This window comes from Urocitellus parryii, chromosome 9, assembly GCF_045843805.1.
Source record: "Urocitellus parryii isolate mUroPar1 chromosome 9, mUroPar1.hap1, whole genome shotgun sequence".
Classification (NCBI taxonomy): Eukaryota; Metazoa; Chordata; class Mammalia; order Rodentia; family Sciuridae; genus Urocitellus; species Urocitellus parryii.
Window position 1 is genome coordinate 90,213,392 of NC_135539.1, and position 20,083 is coordinate 90,233,474.

Genomic DNA, 20,083 nt, shown 5'->3' on the forward strand with positions numbered 1-20,083 from the left:
AAATCAAACAATTCAAGAAGTTATGTAAGATTTGCTGTCAGCTTCTTCCTATGCATCTTACAGATCCTAAGAAAATTAGAGCGATTAACTCAGAGAACAGCAAAAGACCAAAAGCTAAGGAAGTTATTTAAGAAAGGTAAAGTTTTAAATGGTCACTAAGGAATGAGATAAATAAAGTGGACATTGATGAGGCTGGCAGAAATATCTTAATGCAACACTATCAAAAGTTGTGTGGACCAACGAGAGCCCTTGTTGATCCTCCAATACTGAAGAAGTTCTAAACAAACACATTATAGCCTAATTTGAAGGAACACAAAAAACTGGGAGGCAAAGCTGACACTTTTTAGTAAAATTAATCAAAATTAGGGTTGACAGAAGAACCAGAGTTTCTTGGACCAATGAAAGCCATATGTACATATATGGAGAAAATAGTGGGTAAAGAAGAAAACTTCCAGGAGTTCCCTAACAGAAGTCCAATGCACCGTGATTTGAAAACCTGTTGATGAGGTTCTAACCCGGGCTACAATTAAAATGGGAGAATATGAGGATGATCTATGAGATTAAAGTTTAAAAATCTGGATGATAGCAAGAATTGGACCCAGAGGTGCTTTACCACTTGAGCTACATTCCCTGTTCTTTTTATTTTGAGACAGGGTCTTACTAAATTACTGAGGGTTCTCACTAAATTGTTGAGATTGGTCTCAAACTTGTATTCCTCCTACTTCGGCCTCCCCAGTCACTGGGATTATAGGGTTGTGCCAACATGCCTAGCAAAACCAGCAATGTCTGAATGGACTACATTAAGTGGTTGCATCCTCTTTATCTGAACATGATGCTAGTAGGATGTTATATCTACCAAGGGAACATTTCAGCTACTGTACTGCAGAAGGCACACTGGTTTGCCCTTGTATTCACTAGATATGTTGAATGAGAACCCCCAGAATTTCCTGAGCCACACAGATTGTTAACTCAAAACAGTATCATGATGGATAAAAAGAGATTATCATATGAATCAATAACACTTTAGAAGCTAGAATGCTGTTACCAACAAATTTTCTGTACTATAACTCTCTATATTCCACAAAAAACGGTGATGGCTAAGGAAGACTAACAAATTATCAGAACCAAAATAGAGTAGTGTCATCTACAACATCAGCAGTACCTGGTATGTTCTCAGCACTAAAAATACAAAGAACTAAAGAAAGTCTGATAATGTCTGATTATCAGAAGTGTCTGATCTTGGTAATGCGTTTTTCTTAGTCCTAAAACAACAAACAAAAAAACCCTGTAATCTCCTCAAGTGGGAATGATCCCGATTTACATTTACTTCAGGGTTGTATGAATTCATCATCTTGCTATCATAATTGCTAAGAATAAATTTTAATTAGATGCAAGTTCATAAAAGTATGACAACATCAGAAATTTACAAACAAGCTTAGGACTGACATATAGTGGTTACACAGAAGAAAACCTTAAGCTACATGATAAATCCAACAGATATCCAAAGGCCCACCTAAACTTTCAATTCTTATGAATAACCTAGGCATAGGCCATCCATGACATCCCAGAGGAAATAAAAAATAAACAGTTCTTATTGCTTACATATGCAAGAAGCATCATACCTGCTCAGGCTGTTTGGGTTTTGGAGGACATAAATTCCACATCTGGGATTAGCACTAACTTTGATCTACAAAACTACTTGAAAGATGAACATATTTAAATGGAAGCTGAAATACTAGCAGGCTATATCTGAACTGCAGCAGCTCAGTCAGTGCATTTGGGTCCTTATGCTCCACCCTAACGTATGATTTTCAGAAGTATCTCAACTCACACAGACTGGAGGAGCTTATGGCAATAAGCTCATAAATGTGGCCTAAGGTCTTAGACAAGAAACATTCCATACATAGAAATACAGTGCACACCATTAAAGAGACAATTACTGGGTATTAACTGAAAATAACTCTTGACTAACAGGTACCTTTTTTTTTTTTTTTGGTACTGGGGATTGAACCCAAAATCATTTTACCATTGAGCCATGTCACCAGGCCTTTTTATTTTTCTAGACAGGGTCTCACCAAGTTGCTTAGGGGCTTACTAAGTTATGGAGGTTGGCTTTGAACTAGTGATCCTCCTGCCTCAGCCTCTCAATACAGGCACATGCCACTGTGCCCAGCTCAGATACCATATAATCTTGAAACCCCAAATAACCAGATTTCTTGGATAAAACCTCCCTACCCCCCCCCCAAAAAAAAAAAAATCAAACACTAAGAAGGCAGTGTACTTCCTCTGGAAGGCAGTTCCAAAATGGAAATGGTTTAACAGGAAAGTGCTATTGGAGGAATGCAAGGAAGTCCTCCCCATATTCAGGAGCAGGTAGTCTCTCTTGTAGTTCCTTCCAACTTTGGAGCCATCTTAGAAGCTGCCAGATGCCACTGCCACATTCTGTTGTTCACAGGGCAGGGACCTATAAAGAGCTCTCAAGTGACCAGCCAAAAAGTGACTTGCATTTAAGTATGTGGCAGTTTTATGGTGGACAGCACATCTGGAAGGTCACAACACTATAATTCAATGATGTAAAACTGGCTGAAAAAGGTTAAGACCAAACCAGCTCAGGGGGCTCATTTGCATGTTGTCCTCTTTTCAGTGATGGGAGAACTGAAGAACAACAACAACAACAACAACAACAACAACAACAACAAAAAACGTGCTGTTTGAGTATTATACTGACAAATAGTGTGACCATTTTCCTGCCTATACTGTAAGGCTGATGCAAAATGGGAAAGTAGATTATTAAAGGGATAGACTATTAATGAGGCATGCCCCCATGGAAATCACTGTGGGAAGTTAAGGGGCATACTGAAGCAAGACACATCAATGCTCATCTGAAGGATCTCCTTCAGGACCACAAGATAACTGGAGCCAAAAGATGGTGGCCACCTGCATACCTGAAGTAAGTACATATGGAGAGCTGCAGCAACATACAGATGAAATAACCATTGACATATTCCTTTCACTATAATGCATAAAATGCCCCTAAGAACTGTCTTGTCATCATAAAGGCTATCTATGCTAAGCCAAGGCCAACATCATTCTAAATGGAGAAAAATTGAAGGCATTCCCTCTAAAATCTGAAACAAGACAGGATGCCCTATTTCATCACTTCTATTTAACATAGTTCTTGAAACACCAGAGAAATTAGACAAAAGAAATTAAAGGGATGAACATAGTAAAAAGAAGAACTCAAATTGGCACTATATGATTCTATATCTAGAAGACCCTAAAAGTTCCACCAGAAAACTTCTAGAACTAATAAATGAATTCCACAAAGTAGCAGGATATAAAATCAACACCCATAAATCAAAGGCATTTCTGTATATCACTGACAAATCCTCAGAAAGGGAAATGAGGAAAACTAGCCCATTTTCAATAGCCTCAAAAATAAAATAAAATGAAATAAAATACTTGGGAATCAACTTAACAAAAGAGGTAAAAAGATCTATATAATGAAAATTACAGAACCCTAAAGAAAGAAGTCAAAGAAGACCTTAGAAGATAGAAAGATCTACCTTGCTCTTGGGTAGGCAGAATTAATATTATCAATGACCATATGTCCAAAAGCACTATACAGATTGAATGTAATTCCAATCAAAATCCCAATGATATTCCTCATAGAAAGAGAAAAAAGAATCATGAAATTCATCTGGAAAAATAAGAGACCAAGAATAGCTAAAGAAATCCTTAGCAGGAAGAATGAAGCAGATGGCATTGCTATACCAGATCTTAAACTATACTACAGAGCAATAGTAACAAAACCAGCATGGTATTGGCACCAAAACAGACTGGTAGACCAATGGTACAGAATAGAGGACACAGAGCCTAACCCACAAAATTACAATTATCTTATATTAGACAAAGGTGCCAAAAAACATGCATTGGAGAAAAGACAGACTCTTTAACAAATGGTGCTGGGAAAACTGGAAATTCATATGCAACAAAATGAAATAAACCCCTCTCACCATGCACAAAACTCAACTCAGAATGAATCAAGGACTTAGGAATAAAACAGAGACACTGCATCTAATAGAAGAAGAAGTAGGGATTAGGATCCAACTTCCTTCCTAAGACTCCTTTGGTGCAAGAAATTAAATCAAGAATCAATAAGTGGGATGGACGCAAACTAAAAAGTTTCTTTTCAGCAAAAGAAATGCTCTGTGAGGTGAACAGAGAGCCCACATCATGGGAGCAAATTTTTACCCCTCACACATCAGAGTACTAATCTCTAGGGTATATAAAGAACTCAAAAAGATAAGCACAGAAAAAACAAATAACCCAATCAACATATGAGCCAAGGACCTGAACAGACACTTCTCAGAAAAGGATATACAATCAATCAACAAATATATATAAAAAAATGCTCATCATCTCTAACAATCAGAGAAAAGCAAATCAAAACTACTCTAAGATATCATCTCACTCCAATCAGAATGGCAGCTATTATGAAGACAAACAACAATAAATGGCAGCTATTATGAAGACAAACAACAATAAGTTTTAGCGAGGATGTGGGGAAAATGGTATACTTATCCATTGCTGGTGGGAGTGTAAATTGGTGCAGCCAATATGGAAAGCAGTATGGAGATTCCTTGGAAATCTGGGAATGGAGCCACCATTTGACCCAGCTATCCCTCTCCTCGGACTATACCCAAAGGACTTAAAAACAATATACTACAGGGACACAGCCACATCAATGTTCACAGCAGCACAATTCACAATAACTAAACTGTAGAGACAACCTAGATGCCCTTCAGTGGATGAATGGATTAAAAAGTGACATATATACACAATGGAATTTTACTCAGCAATAATAGAGAATAAAATTGTAGCATTTGTAGGTAAATGGATGACGTTGGAGAAGGTAATGCTAAGTGAAATTAGCCAATCCCCAAAAAACAAATGCTGAATGTTTTCTCTGACTCATAGTGGGGTAGGGAGTGGGAACATGAGAGGAATAGATGAATTCTAGATAGGGAAGAAAGGAGGGAGGGAAAGGGAGGAGGCAGGGGATTAGCAAGGATGGGGGAATGTGATGGACATCATTATCCAAAGTACATGTATGAAGACATGAACTGGATGTCAACCTACTTTACATACAAACAGAGATATGAAAAATCGTGGTATGTATGTGTAATTAGAATTGTACTGCAAAAAAAAGTATATGTATAAAGACATTAATTGGCGTGAACATACTTTATATACAAAGATATGAAAAATTGGGGCTGGGATTGTGGCTCAGCAGTATAGCGCTCACCTAGCATGGGTGGAACCTGGGTTCGATCCTCAGAACCACATAAAAAAAAAATAAAGGCATTGCATTATATCCATCTACACCTAAAAAATAAAAAAATATTAAAACAACAACAACAAAAAAGATATGAAAAACTGTGCCCTATATGTGTAATAAGAATTGTAATGCATTCCGCTGTTGTGTATTTAAAACAAAATAAAATCAATTAAATAAAAAAAAAATTGAAAGATAACCTTGAAAGCGGCAAGAGAGAAACAACTTATCACGTGTTCAATGGATTGTCAATAACAGACTTCTCACCAGAAACTTGGGAGATCTGAAGGCATTAGGTTGATATGCTAAAGAAAAAAATCAGAGTCAACCAAGAATCCCTTATCTTGAAAAACTGTCCTTCAGAAATGAGATAGAAATTAAGACACTCAGAAAAAAAGAAGAAGCTGAAAGAGTTCATTTACCACTAGATCTGCTTGGAAGAAATGATAGAGGTCCTTCTAATTGAAATAAAATGGCATTAGATAGTAACCTGAAGCTGTATAAAGAAATATCTTTAGCAAAGGTAAATACATGGTCAATTATAAAAGTTATTATTGTAACCTGGTAATGAATGCTTTTTGTTTTACTTCACAATTTAAGAGACTAATGCACTTAAAAAATCAGTAGTCTCTGATTTTGAACATATATTTTCTTTCAAAAAATTGATAAACAGATTTGGTGGGGAAAGCAAGAAGAAACTATATGGATCAGAGTATCCTAACCATATTTTGTCAAATATATCCAAATCTGTACAAATACTCAGAAAAATACAAGTAGTTAGCGATAACATACAATGTCTTATAGGATATTTTCAAGTCTGATGCATAGAAATTAAACAACAGAGTACAAGAATGACTAGTACATAAAAGGAGGATCAAAATAGAACTGATAGTGACTCAACTGTTTGATATACAACAGGTAGTGATAATGATAGCAAATATTTATAACAATATGTTTATCTTAATGTAATACTATTTTAATTTTAATTCAATACAGTTTAATTGATAAAATTTATTCATGATGGCAAATACTATTATGTTTATTTATTAAATTATTCCTGACAGCAACTCTAAGACGTGGGTACTATTATTTTTGTCATTTTGCAGATGAGGAATTTAAGGCATAAAACGTTGAGTACTTAGGGGATCATTTAGTAATTGGCAGAGTTTACTACTACATTACAGTACCTTCCGGAAAATATTGGTTTCAGGTACTGTGCTAAACACTGTACACGTCCTAATCCTCAGAATAGTCCTAAACAGTAGGATTTATCCTATCAATTTTACAAATAAAATAAACTAAGACTCTAATGGGCTGTCCAACACATTGAGGGATATTTAGCCTTTTACTTGGTGACTGTCAGAAATATCCCTCTTCCCAACTGAGATAAGCAAATATGATTCTTCCCCCACAAAAAACCCCAAATATTTCCAAATGCTACTTAGTCAGGAGTATTCTCCCTAAAATTGGTGTTAAAGGTCATTAAATGGGATGTGAACCTAGGTCTGTGCATCTCCAAAGTAAATGTTCTTCATAATAGGAGACACTGACTTATGAAGAATTTGAAGCAAATATTCAACAATGGGTGGGGTCATAGTTTCATGAAGGACAGGGAACAACTCATTCCAGATGAGGTTTATAGTTGCAAATACTTGGAAGTAGTCTATAAAGTATAACACAGTATAGCACATCATATTACATGTATCATTTGTTGAATTAAGATATAAAGCATGGGCCAATTTATAAAATGCTTCAAAATTTGTCTTTTGAGAGAACTGTAATTCAATGTAGAATTCTGAGTGAAAAATGAGTCATTAACATGTTAATTATTTGTAAGGGTCTAAAATGAATAAAGCTGAGGGGGGATTAAGCCATTGTAAATGAATGTAAAAGAGTCATTTCTTTTAGTTTCACCATTCTAGTGTTTTCACACCTACTTAGAATGCTTTTCCATTCAATGTTATATAATCTCTGAGTTATGAGTACAAAACCATTAATACTACCCTAGTCAATTTTTTATTTAGTAAGAAATTCAAAATACTGGGAAAAAATATTAAACAACAACACTATTAATATTAGTGATACAGATCACAAATATATAGTAAAAATACTCCCAAACATATCATTAATATCTGCATTTCCTTACAGAAATAAAATACCTTCAGTATAATTTAGGCTAACATCATTAATTTCTGAAAATATTTGATTAACCGATACTACTGCAGCAGTACCCAACAATCAATATTTTGCTTGTTCAATGGAATTTCTACGCTTTAGCATGTCTAAAAATGAACATAAGCTTGTATGTTCATGGCAAAAAAGATTTAGTATAAACTCTTCTAATCAATTACCTTTGCAATAATGACTTCTTTCTTCAGAATCTTCATGGCATAATATTTCCCACTTGCCTTCTCTCGAACCAAAATAACTTTCCCAAAAGTGCCTTTTCCTAGTAGTTTCAAATAGTCAAAATCATTCATTGTCTGAAAAACACAAATTTAAAAATCTAATATTAAATACTTGAGATAATTTGTTAGTATGAAATGTATATATCTTCAATATCCACTCAAAAACAAATTTTGCCAATTTCTAAGCACCCCTAAATGAAAAAGAATTAGATTGGCATTGGCTGTCTCATCTACAACCATGAATGTTGAAAGTAATGTAAGTAGTTTTTTCAGCTACTGGAGAAAATTATTTTGAACCTAGACTTCCATAGTCAATCAAATTATCAGTTAAGTGAAAGTGCATAGGGAGAAAAATGATTTCATTAATTTTCAAGGTCTCGGCTGTGGTTGTGGCTCAGAGGTAGCAAGCTCGCCTAGCATGTGGGAGGCACTGGGTTCGATCCTCAGCAACAGATAAAAATAAAATGAAGATATTGTGTCTACCTAAAACTAAAAGTAAATAAATAAATATTAAAAAATTTTTTTCAAGGTCTCAAGGATTTAGTAGTGCTGCTACCTTAGGATAATGGGATAAACAAAATGTCCTACATAAATACTTCCAATATGCCTAAGGAAGCAGCACTTTTGAATAAGTTATTTGAGAATATATTTCATCAAAATAAGTATGGAATCTAGAAAATTTTTAGAAGAAATGGTGAGACCAACCCTCTTTAGTGAAAAGAAATCTAAGATAGCCGTTTTAACTTCTGAAAAAGTAACTGGTACAATTAAGACCATGAAGGCAGGCAGACAGAAGAAGAGCTATTAACCTTCTTGTTTGCAATTTCATGTCTCATTCCTATTTCTAAATCAGGTGATCTCCAAGATTTCACTGGGCAGACGGACCACTTACTCTCTACAGTCTCCTCTCTGTGTACTTCTGTGTTCAACATTCTTCCATAAACTTTCAAGTTTTTTAAAATTGTTTGTCTTCCCCACTCAGCTTTTCATTTTTTTGTACTTGTCTTCATTTGAAATTACTATTATTTTAAAGGGCTTTTGGATGGAAAAGAAGGTTACTAGGTATGCTAAATTTACTTTCTTAAAATTAAACTCAGTTTAGAGCATTATGAATAACATGTTAAGCACTTGGGTTTTATCCTACAAACAGAAGTCATTGAATATTTTAGTGTCTTTTATAACTTTTTTTTTTCCTATTTACCATCCATCTGAAGAAAATGTGAGAAATGTCTCAAATCAACGTCTTCAGCTTCCATCTTAGGAAACAAGGGAAAAAAGCAAATTAAATCCAAAATAATAAGAAGAAATGATCAGAGAGTAGTAATGAATTAAAAATTTAAAATAACAACAATCGATAAAATTCAATGAAATCAAAAGGATTTTGAGAAGATCAATAACAACTGATACCCTTTAGTCAGACTGGTTAGGAAAATAAGGAGAATACACAAATTACCAATATCAGGGATAAGAGAAGTAATATCACTACAGATACTACAGATATTAAAGGGAACACAAGAGAACATAATGTCTTTATGACAATAAAATTGACACTGAGGGAAAATGAACAAATTCCCTAAAAGTCTCAAATTACTAAAACTGGAGAAAAAACAGATAACTTGAATAGCTCTATATTTATGAAGGAGATTGAATTTGTGCTCAGAAAATGTTTCAATAAAGAAACTCTAGGTCTAGAAGGTTTAATTGGTGACTCTCACAAACATTTAATGTAAACAAAATGATACCAATTCTATACAAATTATTCCTGAAAACTAAAATGAAGAAATACTTCTCAGTTCATTCTAAGAAGTATCAGACTGATACCAAAACTAGACAAAGATATTTTAGGAAAACCATGAAGCAATATCTTTCATGTACATACACATAAACATTCTAAAACATTAAAAAATGAACACTTACATCCATTTTCAAACTAATTTGTTATCTATAATTTTGATAGTTTCCCCAAATGTTAGTAACTATTCAATATCTCTAGTACAAAGGAAAAGATAAACAGCAAAGAGACAGCGGGTGGGAAAACGACAAAATAGACTTATTAGTTCAACTACAAAAACATGGGACTCTACAAATTTAGAATATAGTAACAAAGCTAGTGGCACTTGGACAATAACAGGCAATCTGAGGAAGATTTATCTTTAATAATAAATTTTTTAAAATCAGGGAATAACCACCAAACAATTTGTGCTAAGTAATCCCCAATGATGGCTTCCTTCTTCCATGAAAACATGAGATCAGTTCTCTCCCTGTGCTATCCTTGTATCCTGTGTTGAATATGGACTGTGATGAAAGGTATACTTTGTCAGTTCCAAACCCAGCCTCTAAGTCTAGCAGCTTATGCTTCCTCCTCTTGGAAAAATTTACAAAGCTAGCTCTACTACTACAAGGAAGCCTAAGCTATTCTACTGAAGAGAGAGAGGGTACGTAAAAAATCCCTGGAAGATAAGATACAACGAGAGAAACCATGTGGAAAAACACCAAAGTGCCTCAATCAAGTCACCATCAAGCCCCCTGACATGTAAGAAAGTTTTCTTGGATTTTCTAGCTTAGCCCATGTGCCAATTGAAGGCAGCCACTTGAGAGCCTATACAAGATTAGCAGAATTGCCCAAACAAGAAAATCATAACACACTGCTGTTTTTTAAGACATTAAAGTTGGAGTAATTTGTTCCATGGCAATAAACATCTAAAAGATAGTATTCTCATTAACCATAATGTACACCTCAAGGTTTCATCTGAGCAAAACCAAGTAAGTAAAAAGGGAGAAGTACTCTCATGAAGTTTGCCCTTCTGTCCACTACCCCCTCCCTCTGGTGTTCTTTCAACTTCTGTAACACTGAATTAGATTTTTTTTTCCCTTAGTGCTCAAAGCCTACCACAAAATAAGCATATAAGACATGCTAATATATGAAATTTAGTAAAGAGGATGAATTATAAGAATACCCACATTGATAATTGTGAAAAAGGAAAAATATTATGCCTTTATTGTCATTTATAGCCAGATTTTTAACAAAAAATATAATAAACCGGGCATGGTGGCACATGCCTATAATCCCAGCAGCTTGGGAGGCTGAGGCAGGCGGATTGCAAATTCAAGCCAGCCTCACTTTAGCAAGGCCCTAAGCAACTTAGTGAGACTCTGTCTCAAAAAATAAAAAAGACTAAAGATATAGCTCAGTGATTAAGTGCCCCTGGGTTCAATACCTGGTACCAAATCATCATCATCATCATCACCACCACCACCACAATAAAATCCTCATATATTTTTCCACTTTTATCTCTTTCAAATTTTTTTCTCTATTTAAAGTTTTTCTTTTAAATTTACATTTTCACATAAAATCCTTCCATCCACTAGATATAGAACTTCAAGTTACGGTGTTACAAATTTCCCATTTTCAAACTGTGTTAACAATATTTTATTAATATGTTAACCAGATTTTCAAGAATTTCAGAAAATTAAACTGGTTATAGTTGGTGTATCTTATTTTAAATTTTTTTATCTCATCTATAATTTAAAAGATGAAAATAACTGGGACCTGACTTTAAATTCATCATCATAGTCAAATTTCAAGCTGTATACATGTGTTTACTCACATGAAAAGAAGCTTTTTTTAAAAAAAAAATCTCTGAATAAGTGGATAAACCTAGAGTCTTACTTTTTTGACTGAAGAAAAAGTGAGCTAAACTAACTTAAGAGATATTCAGTTCAACCAAAAAATAGAAAGTAAGTCAACAGAAAAGATTCACAGACATTTGGCTTAGATCAAGTTCAGGGTATTATCTAATTAAATCAAAATTTCACATAAGGATAAAGTTGTGCTGTATAAGTTTACCAGGTTCATACATTTAGCACATGGAAGAGACGGAATTGTTGTTGTTGTTACTTGTTTGTTTTATTGTGGTACTAGGGATTGGGCCTAGAGGCTTGTGAATGCTAGGCAAACTATCACTGAGTTACATCCCTTTTTTACAATTTCTGGAGACAGGATCTCATTAATATTGCCTAGGCTGGTCTTCAACTCAGTTATCCTTCCAACTCAGCCTACTGAGTACCTGGGTTTATAAGTATAGGCCACCTCTCCTAGCTCAAGAGTGAGGATTCAAAGTCACACACTTCAACCCAAAGAGTTCTTATTCACTGTTCTAATACCAAATTTTGGGTTAGGGCAGCACTTCCCTAGGATACATGAGGGCCTAGTTCAAGCCGAAAAACTGTCAAAATAATAACAAAACAAAAAACATACCCACATACAAGGCAAATCTCAAGGAAAATACCTTTAATATTTGTGTTTTCCTACTTGAAGAAGATTAACATATCAAACATATTCTAAAAGGTATTTAGAGAAATGACGTGTTAGACTGTTTTCAACACCCAGATCTTCAGATTCATCTTAACCTACAGTTTTGTTCTTGTTTTAGTACCAGGGATTGAACCCAGGGGCATTTAACCACTGAGTCACATCCCCACCCCTTCTCTTATTTGAGACAGAGTCTAGCTAAGTTGCTTAGGGCCTTGCTAAATTGCTGAGGTTGGCTTTGAACTTGAAATCCTCCTGCCTCAGCCTCACAAGCTGCTGAGATTACAGAAGTGTGCCACCACATCTGGCTTTAACCTACCGTTTTTTAATTAAGAAAGTTGTATTTCAATTGTATATAGCAGTAAAAAACATTATTTACAATTCCTAAAAATATAAACTGGTATTTATTCTAGAGTACCCAGGAAAAGAAGACACTGTTTTCCTCATTGGCTCAGTAGCTGCTATTAAAAAAAAAAAAAAAAAAAAAAAGCTAACATTTTCAAGATTGCTCTTCCCAGCTGACTTTAGTGAAGTTGAAGGCACCATGCAGGAAGTATACCCAGAGCCATTCTGCTTTGGCTTTTAAGACAACATAAAATGCCAAATGAAAAAGGACTAAATCCTAAGAGAAAACTTTTCATTTTGAAGGTTCTAAAATATTAGAGAAAATACAATTCATAAAATCATATAAGGGGGTATCTTTCACATCTCCGTCATGATCCCTGTCAGTATTCAGTGCTAAAGTGCTGGTCACTTATTTGGTTTTAAGTAACAAACATTGCAGATTTGTATGGTTAAAAAAACACTCATATGCATACACAGGAAAACTGGCTGACATCTCTCTGCAAATGATAGTTTCAGCATTCTTCCTTTTTTTTTTTTAATCTTTCGGTTAAAACTGTATTTTAGGATAATCATTGACTAGAAACTTAACAGAATAATGCATCATTATTTTATAAACCTTAAAAAATTATTGATTCAGGCAAGGACTGTTAATTAGTTTAAAATCATCAGGAAAATGAGCAGGTGGAGAATTGGACATTTATGTAATGCCAAAGTAACTACACATTAATTACTTTTTAGTTACAGAGGGAAATACTATTTGCAATGGAGGGATTAGGCCATCCTCAAAACTGAACCAGTGGCCAATGTTTTATTTTATTTATTTTATTGTATTTTTTGTGGTACTGGGGACTGGATCCAGGAGCACTTTACCACTGAGACACATCCGTAGGCCTTTTAGGTTTTTGAGACAAGGTCTCACCAATTGTTGAGGATCTCACAAAATTTCTGATGCTTGAACTTGCAATTGTCTTGCCCTGCCCTCTCAAGTAACTGGCATTACAAGCATGCACCACCATGCCAAGATAAATAATGATAAATAAATATGTGAGCTCCACTATGAAATATACATCATCATCTACCATATATGCCATGGTCTGAATGTAGGAGTCCTCCAACCCAAATTCATATATTAAAACCTAACCCCCAAGGTGATGGTCTTAGGTGGTGGGGACTTTGGGGGAGTGATTACATAATGAGGGCTCTGTCCTCAGGAATGGGATTGTTGAAGGCCAGGCGTGGTGGCATGTAGTTGTATTCCCAGGGCTTGGGAGGCTGAGGCAGAAGGATTTCAAGTTCAAGGCCAGTGTCAGCTACTTAGCAAGACCTTAAGCAACTTAGAGAGACCCCATCCCAAAATGAAAAAAGGACTAGGGATATGGCTCAGAGGTTAAGCACCCCTGGGTTCAACCCCTAGTACCAAACCAAACCAAACAAAAAACATCTAATCAGGTTCTTTCAGCGAATTGATATCATGAAAAAGGAGATAATATCAACATTATTTCTTTCAAAGAAATAGACATTGTGCTAATAGGAAAGTAAGCTAATACTATTTTCTACCTTTCTTTTATGATGGGTTGTAGAAGCATCCATTTCTTCTTCTCCTATATTATCAATTTGTGAAGTTGGACTACAATTCATTCTCTCTTCTTCTTGCCTCTGCAGTCTGTCTGCAACAGCCTGGATAGCTTCTGTCCATTCTTCCCTATAAAAATGAGTAAAAGTTCTCATTAAAGATGATGATGATACTTTAAATATTTCATAAAAAATGAAATCAACACAATTATAGTATATTCCTGGATAGCCCTCCACTGCTTTTTACCATCACCCCAAGGTGAAAATAATTCTAAAAGTATTTTAATAATATGCCTAATGTCAGAAGTAGCATTTACTTAGAGATAATAAAGTAAAAGAGGTGAAAAAAGTATTTAAAATACACTTAAAATTATTTAAAACTACAGTTAAATTTTAATTGTTTTTACACATCCTATTAAGTAAACTAACCCTCAAAAGTTTGCTGGATTTTCTGTTAATGTTTTGTTTAGCTACTGCAAGTCCACTGCAAGCAGACTCAAGATCTTTAAGTGATCCAACAGTTTAATAAGATTTTTCAAAACCAAAACTTTTAAACTATTCCCAGATTATAGGTGAGTTGTAGGAAGAAAGAAAGGAAGGAAGAAAGGAAGGAAGGGAGGGAGGAGGGCACATGGGCAGAGTTTGTTGCTTAAAAAAAAAAATAAGTCTCAGGGGCTGGGATATAGTTCAGTGGCAGAGGGCTTGCCTAGTATGCATAAGGCCCTGGGTTTCGTTCCCAGTACTAAAAAAAAAAAAAAAAAAAAAAAAAAAAAAGTCTCGGGCTCTATCAAGCTTTATTTTTTTCAATTTTTTGTGCTATGGTAATATCAGGGTTTTTTCCCTACAAAATTTTTAAAATCAGCTTCTTTGTTCAAGTCCAGCAGAATGGAATTATATTAAATTTGTAGCTGAATTTTGGTGGAAGAATTGCATTAATTAATTAATTAAGGCTTTGAATCCATGAATGCTGTATAACTCTCCATATATTTAGAGCTTTAATTTCCCAATGCAATGCTTCTAATTCTCTGTGTAAAGATCTTGGCCATTTTTAATTGAATTTATTCCTAGGTATGCTTTTATACTATTATAGAAGTTTTAAAAATATATTTAATTTCTAATTCTTTGAGATACAGTTTGTGTGTGTACTATTTATTTACTTACTTACTTACTTACTTACTGGTGCTAGGGAATGAACCTATGGCTTTGCACCTGCTGAATAAGCACTCTACCAATTGAGATACATCCTTAGCCCAATTCCTAATATTTTTTACTTGTACTTAGAAATGTAATTGATTTTTACATTTTGACTTTGTACACTCGAGCTTTACTTCATATAATGTTTCGAATAAGTTTTATTTTTCTGGATTTTCCACACAAGCAAACTATACTGTCTGCAACTAAGGGCAGTTTTACTTCTTTCTTTCCAATCTGTATCCCTTTTATACATTAGCTCCACCATTACCTTCGGTATAGTGTTAAATAAAAAATAAAGAGACCAGACACTCTCACTTTGTTTAAGAAGTTAGGGACGGGGCTGGGGTTGTGGCTTAGAGGCAGAGCACTCGTCTAGCATGTGCGAGGCCCTGGGTTCAATCCTCAGCACCACATAAAAATAAATAAAATAAAGTATTGTGTCCAAGTACACCTAAAAAATAAATATTAAAAAAAAGGAAGTTAGGGAAACAGCTTTGGGCCTTTTACCCTTGAACACTATGGGAACTGAAGTGAAGTTTTTTTTGTTTTTTGTTTTCTCTATCCCTATCCATTAAGTTTCCCTCTATTTCTAGTCAGTCACATCTTTTTGTTAGGAAATGCTGATTTTTACCAAATGCTTTAACTGTATCTGCTGAAATGACCAATGCTGTCATCTTTATTATTGGTTCTTCTATTTTAGAAACTGGTATATTCAGTTTAATCTAGCTGCTAGTTCACTGAGATGCCTACCATCATTTTCCCACCCTCTTCCTATCTCAGTTTGCCACCATAGAAGTGTTGTTTCAATTGTTCTTGGGCAGCTTCTATAATAGCATAGATTCCTCTGATCTGCCATCTTTTATGGGCATTCTTATTTTTATGCAGTTCACTTATGTAATGTACTCCAGATTGAGTTTTTTAATTCCATTTTTCTTCTCATTAGCTTGGTAGTCATCTTCATCACACTATCAACATCCTCTTAGCAGTTATTCTTCAAACTATAACACGCACCTTTGACTTATACTTACAGCAATCTAAGAAGAAATTAAATCCTTTTTTTTTTGTCTCAACCTGAATTTATATATTATTACTTCAAGTGTTCATTCTGGACATTCTGTTCTGACCTATCTTCAGAGAAGTTCAATAATTTCCTCTAATGTGAGGTTTAATTTATTATTTTTACGTAATTTTTTTATTTATATATGACAGCAAAATGCATTAAATTCTTATTACATATATAGAGCATAATTTTTCATATCTCTGGTTGTATACATAGTATATTCATACCAATTCCTGTCCTCATACATGTAACTTTGGATAATAATGATCATCACATTCCATCATCATTAATTACCCCATGCCCCCTCCCTTCCCCAAAACCATCTACTAGACTTGTAATTATAAATATTTTATTTCAATTTTAGAGTTTCCATTTGGGTCCTTCCTGTAGTTTTTCTATTGAATCTCCTCCCATCCCAACATTCTGAACACACTGGTACACAGTTTTTTAAATCACTGCTACATAGTTCCATTATCTAGAGCTATGGAAGCTTCTTGGAATTTAATTCCATTACCTGTTTTTTGTTTTTTTCCATCTTTGGTTTTAACATATTTTTAAAAATCTATGTATATTGATTTTTGGACGAGTCACAGACATTGTACATAAAAAATTTTATAATATGAGTCCTGCTTATATATAATCTTCAGTTAAAGAGTATTTACATTTGCTTTTAACAGGCTCTTAAAAGACTACTTAAACTGGACAAATTTAATACAATTTCAGAACTATAGTAATTTAAAACTAGTTTCAATTCTCCAAAGATAAGTCTAATTTCATTTACCCTTACTTAAAAGGTATAGTTCTTCTTAAATTTATTTATTCTAATTGTTAAACATGATGGCAGAATACAATTCATTCCATATTACGCATATTGAGCACAATTTTTCAAGAAAGGCTACAGTTCTTTAAGGTACCATGTTTTCTCTTTGGCAGGCCCTAGAATTCTGAAACACAGCTCCCAGGTATAGGAGCTACTCAAATCTCAAAATAACCTTTTTTGGAACTAGTAGCTCCCACTAAGGAAGAGTGAACTCATTGTGAGATTTTTCTTCCATGAGTATTGGCCCCATAAATCTTTAATCTTACTAGCTCTATGATGTCCTTTAAAAAAAATTGTCTTTTGGTCTAGCTTTTGTAGCAATTTTCAATTGAACTACTGGCCCTAATTACTGATTAACCATAACTAAAGCAGTAACCAAACCAAAGCCTTATAGCATACTGGGTGTAAGGTCTACAAAAGCATAGTGGGCCAAAGTACCTCATTAACTGAAATAGAATATCCAATCTTTGAAGTAATGCTGGAAAATGCAATCAATTTAAAATACAAAATGTGACTCTTATGAAGCAAGCATATTCTTTTTAAAGTACTATTTACAAAAATTACCAAAGAGATTTCACAAGCTATTCATTTACTTACTAATGAATGTTCAATAAAACATCTAATATATGTGTATTATTAATGCTCAAATAAGCAATGATTTATGAAGTACTTAAAATTCTGTTATGGGAAATCTTGGCATTATGAATAAGTATAATATTTACAGACAAAATAAGATAAAATACACATAAATACACTGGTGCTCTAATAAAGACAATGTAAATATGTGATGAAAACACCCGGGAGAGAGGTGATTCTTGAATGTAGATGTATAAGATAAGTTGGACAGAGAAAAAGACAAGCAAAGGAAATTAGGTATTATTGGTGGTAGGGACAAAAGGGCAAGGATAAACTACAGAAATGTAAAAGCATGGTATACAATCAATACTTGTAGATCAATACAGCTAGTACATGGGGTGAGCATACATGTGCACATACAGATATTTCTCTGTATGGGGTATAAGTGTAGCAATCATCATTGCAACACTGATAGTGATTAGCTGTAAGAAGGAAAATTAACCTCAGCTCACAATGTTGGTAGTCATATATGACATAAAAAATACATGTTTTAAAAAACATACTTATCAGTCAAATAATTTATAGTGCATTCGTTGAAGGCAGAGAAAAAAACGAGTGTATTTGCTAAGATGGAAATTGTTCAATCTTCTTTTAAACAGAAATATAACAGATAAGACTTGGGAATAAACAAAATTTGTTATTATCACAATGTTAGATCTGCAAAAGAATAATTGTTTAGCCTACATAATAACAAAGGTGATGGTACTGGGGTACTGTAAATAGGATGGTAAGGTACTCATGAAAGGGGTTGATGACCCTATAAAAGAGACCACAGAGAGCTCCTTTGCCCCTTCCACTATGCAAGAACACAGAGAAAAAAAATATCTTCAATGAACCATGAAGAAGGCCTTCAATATCATCAGACAATGACTCTGGAAGCACGTTAACTTTGGCCTTCCCAGCCTCCAGAATTGTGACAATTGTTTCTATTACTTATAAGCTACCTACTTTAGGATATTTGTGATAACAATCTGAATGAAGTAAAACAAATTCCATTCACAAGAGCATTGAAAAGAATAAAACACTTAGGAATAAGCTTACCAAAGGAGGCAAAGGACTTATACACTGAAAACCAAAAAACATTGCTGAAAGAAATTAAAAGCAGAAATAAATAGAACACTTCACGTTTGTGAAGTGGAAGACTTGTTATTGTTAAATGTCAATACTACCTAAAGTGATCAACATATTCAATGCAATCTCTATCAAAATCAAAGTGCGATCATCGCAGAAGCAGTAAAAAGCAACGTTAAGACTGATATGGAACCATAATGGATCCCAAAGAGCCAAAAGAATATTGGAAAGAACAAAGCTGAAAACCTCACACTTCCTGATGTTACAACACATTGGAAAAGCACAATAATTGAAACACAGCATGGTGCTGGCATAAAGGCAGAAATAGACGAATGGAACAAAAGACAGTCCAGAAATAAAATCATGCATATATAGTCAAATGATTTTCCACAAGGATACCATGAATGAATAAAGCTGAAAGGATAGTCTCTTTAAGAAATGATGCTATGCAATTCACAATAAACTGTGGAATCAACCTAGATGGCCTTCAGTAGATAAATGGACAAAGAAAATGTGGTACATATACACAATGGAATATTACTCAGCAATAAAAGAGAATAAAATCATGGCATTTGAAGGTAAAATGGATGCAGTTGGAGACTACAATGCAAATGAAGTTAGCCAATCCCTAAAAACCAAATGTTGAATATTTTCTCTGATATAAAGAGGCTGATTCATAGTGGGGCTGGGAGTAGGATCATGGGAGGATAAGACAAACTCTAGATAGGTAAAAAGGGTGGGAGGGGAAGGGAGGAGAATGGGTTTAGAAAAGATGGTGGAATGAGATGGACATCATTACCCTAAGTACATGTACGAAGACAAGAATGGTGTGAATATGCCAGAGATCGGGAGGAGAGGCCCACTCACCATACCACTGCTGGAGATAAGGAGGAGAGGCCTGTCCTGGGCCCAGAGATACGTAGTAAGCCACCCTGTGCTGGGGTTCCTTATTCACTGAAACATGGCTCCACAGCCCAACATCAGGGTACATATAGGCTTGAGGCTGCCACCACCACAAAATTGGGATATCACCACTTATATCAAGGGACAAAAATGAGGACCTGGTAAGAAGTCACAAAGGTCCCTGTGGGTCTGGCTGCACCAAAGGTATCTCTAGTAGGGGTGCTAACAGTTATCCTATTGCTGAGGTAACAGGGAGTCTTGCATGGGTTGCCTGTCTCTTTGTTTCTCCTACTAACAGTCAACTTCTTATGATTACCCTCTTACTTGTCATATAATCTAATATCTCCATATTCTAATATACTACTTCATAAACATCTCAGCCAACCTCCCAGACCCCCTTCTACATTAGAAACTGTAAACCATT

General features: G+C 34.7%; 1 protein-coding gene across 4 annotated transcripts in view; it reads right to left on the reverse strand.

Moving 5' to 3' along the window:
- The window catches only part of Akt3 (AKT serine/threonine kinase 3), a 269,991-nt gene that overhangs the window by 102,936 nt on the left and 146,972 nt on the right, over positions 1-20,083 (reverse strand). For all 4 annotated transcript variants that reach the window (XM_026390718.2, XM_077802311.1, XM_026390720.2 and 1 more), the window contains 2 exons: positions 13,961-14,105; positions 7,690-7,821 (listed from right to left, as the gene is read on the reverse strand). In XM_026390718.2, the coding sequence (XP_026246503.1) occupies positions 7,690-7,821; positions 13,961-14,105 (277 nt within the window). The remainder of the gene's footprint in view (positions 1-7,689; positions 7,822-13,960; positions 14,106-20,083) is intronic.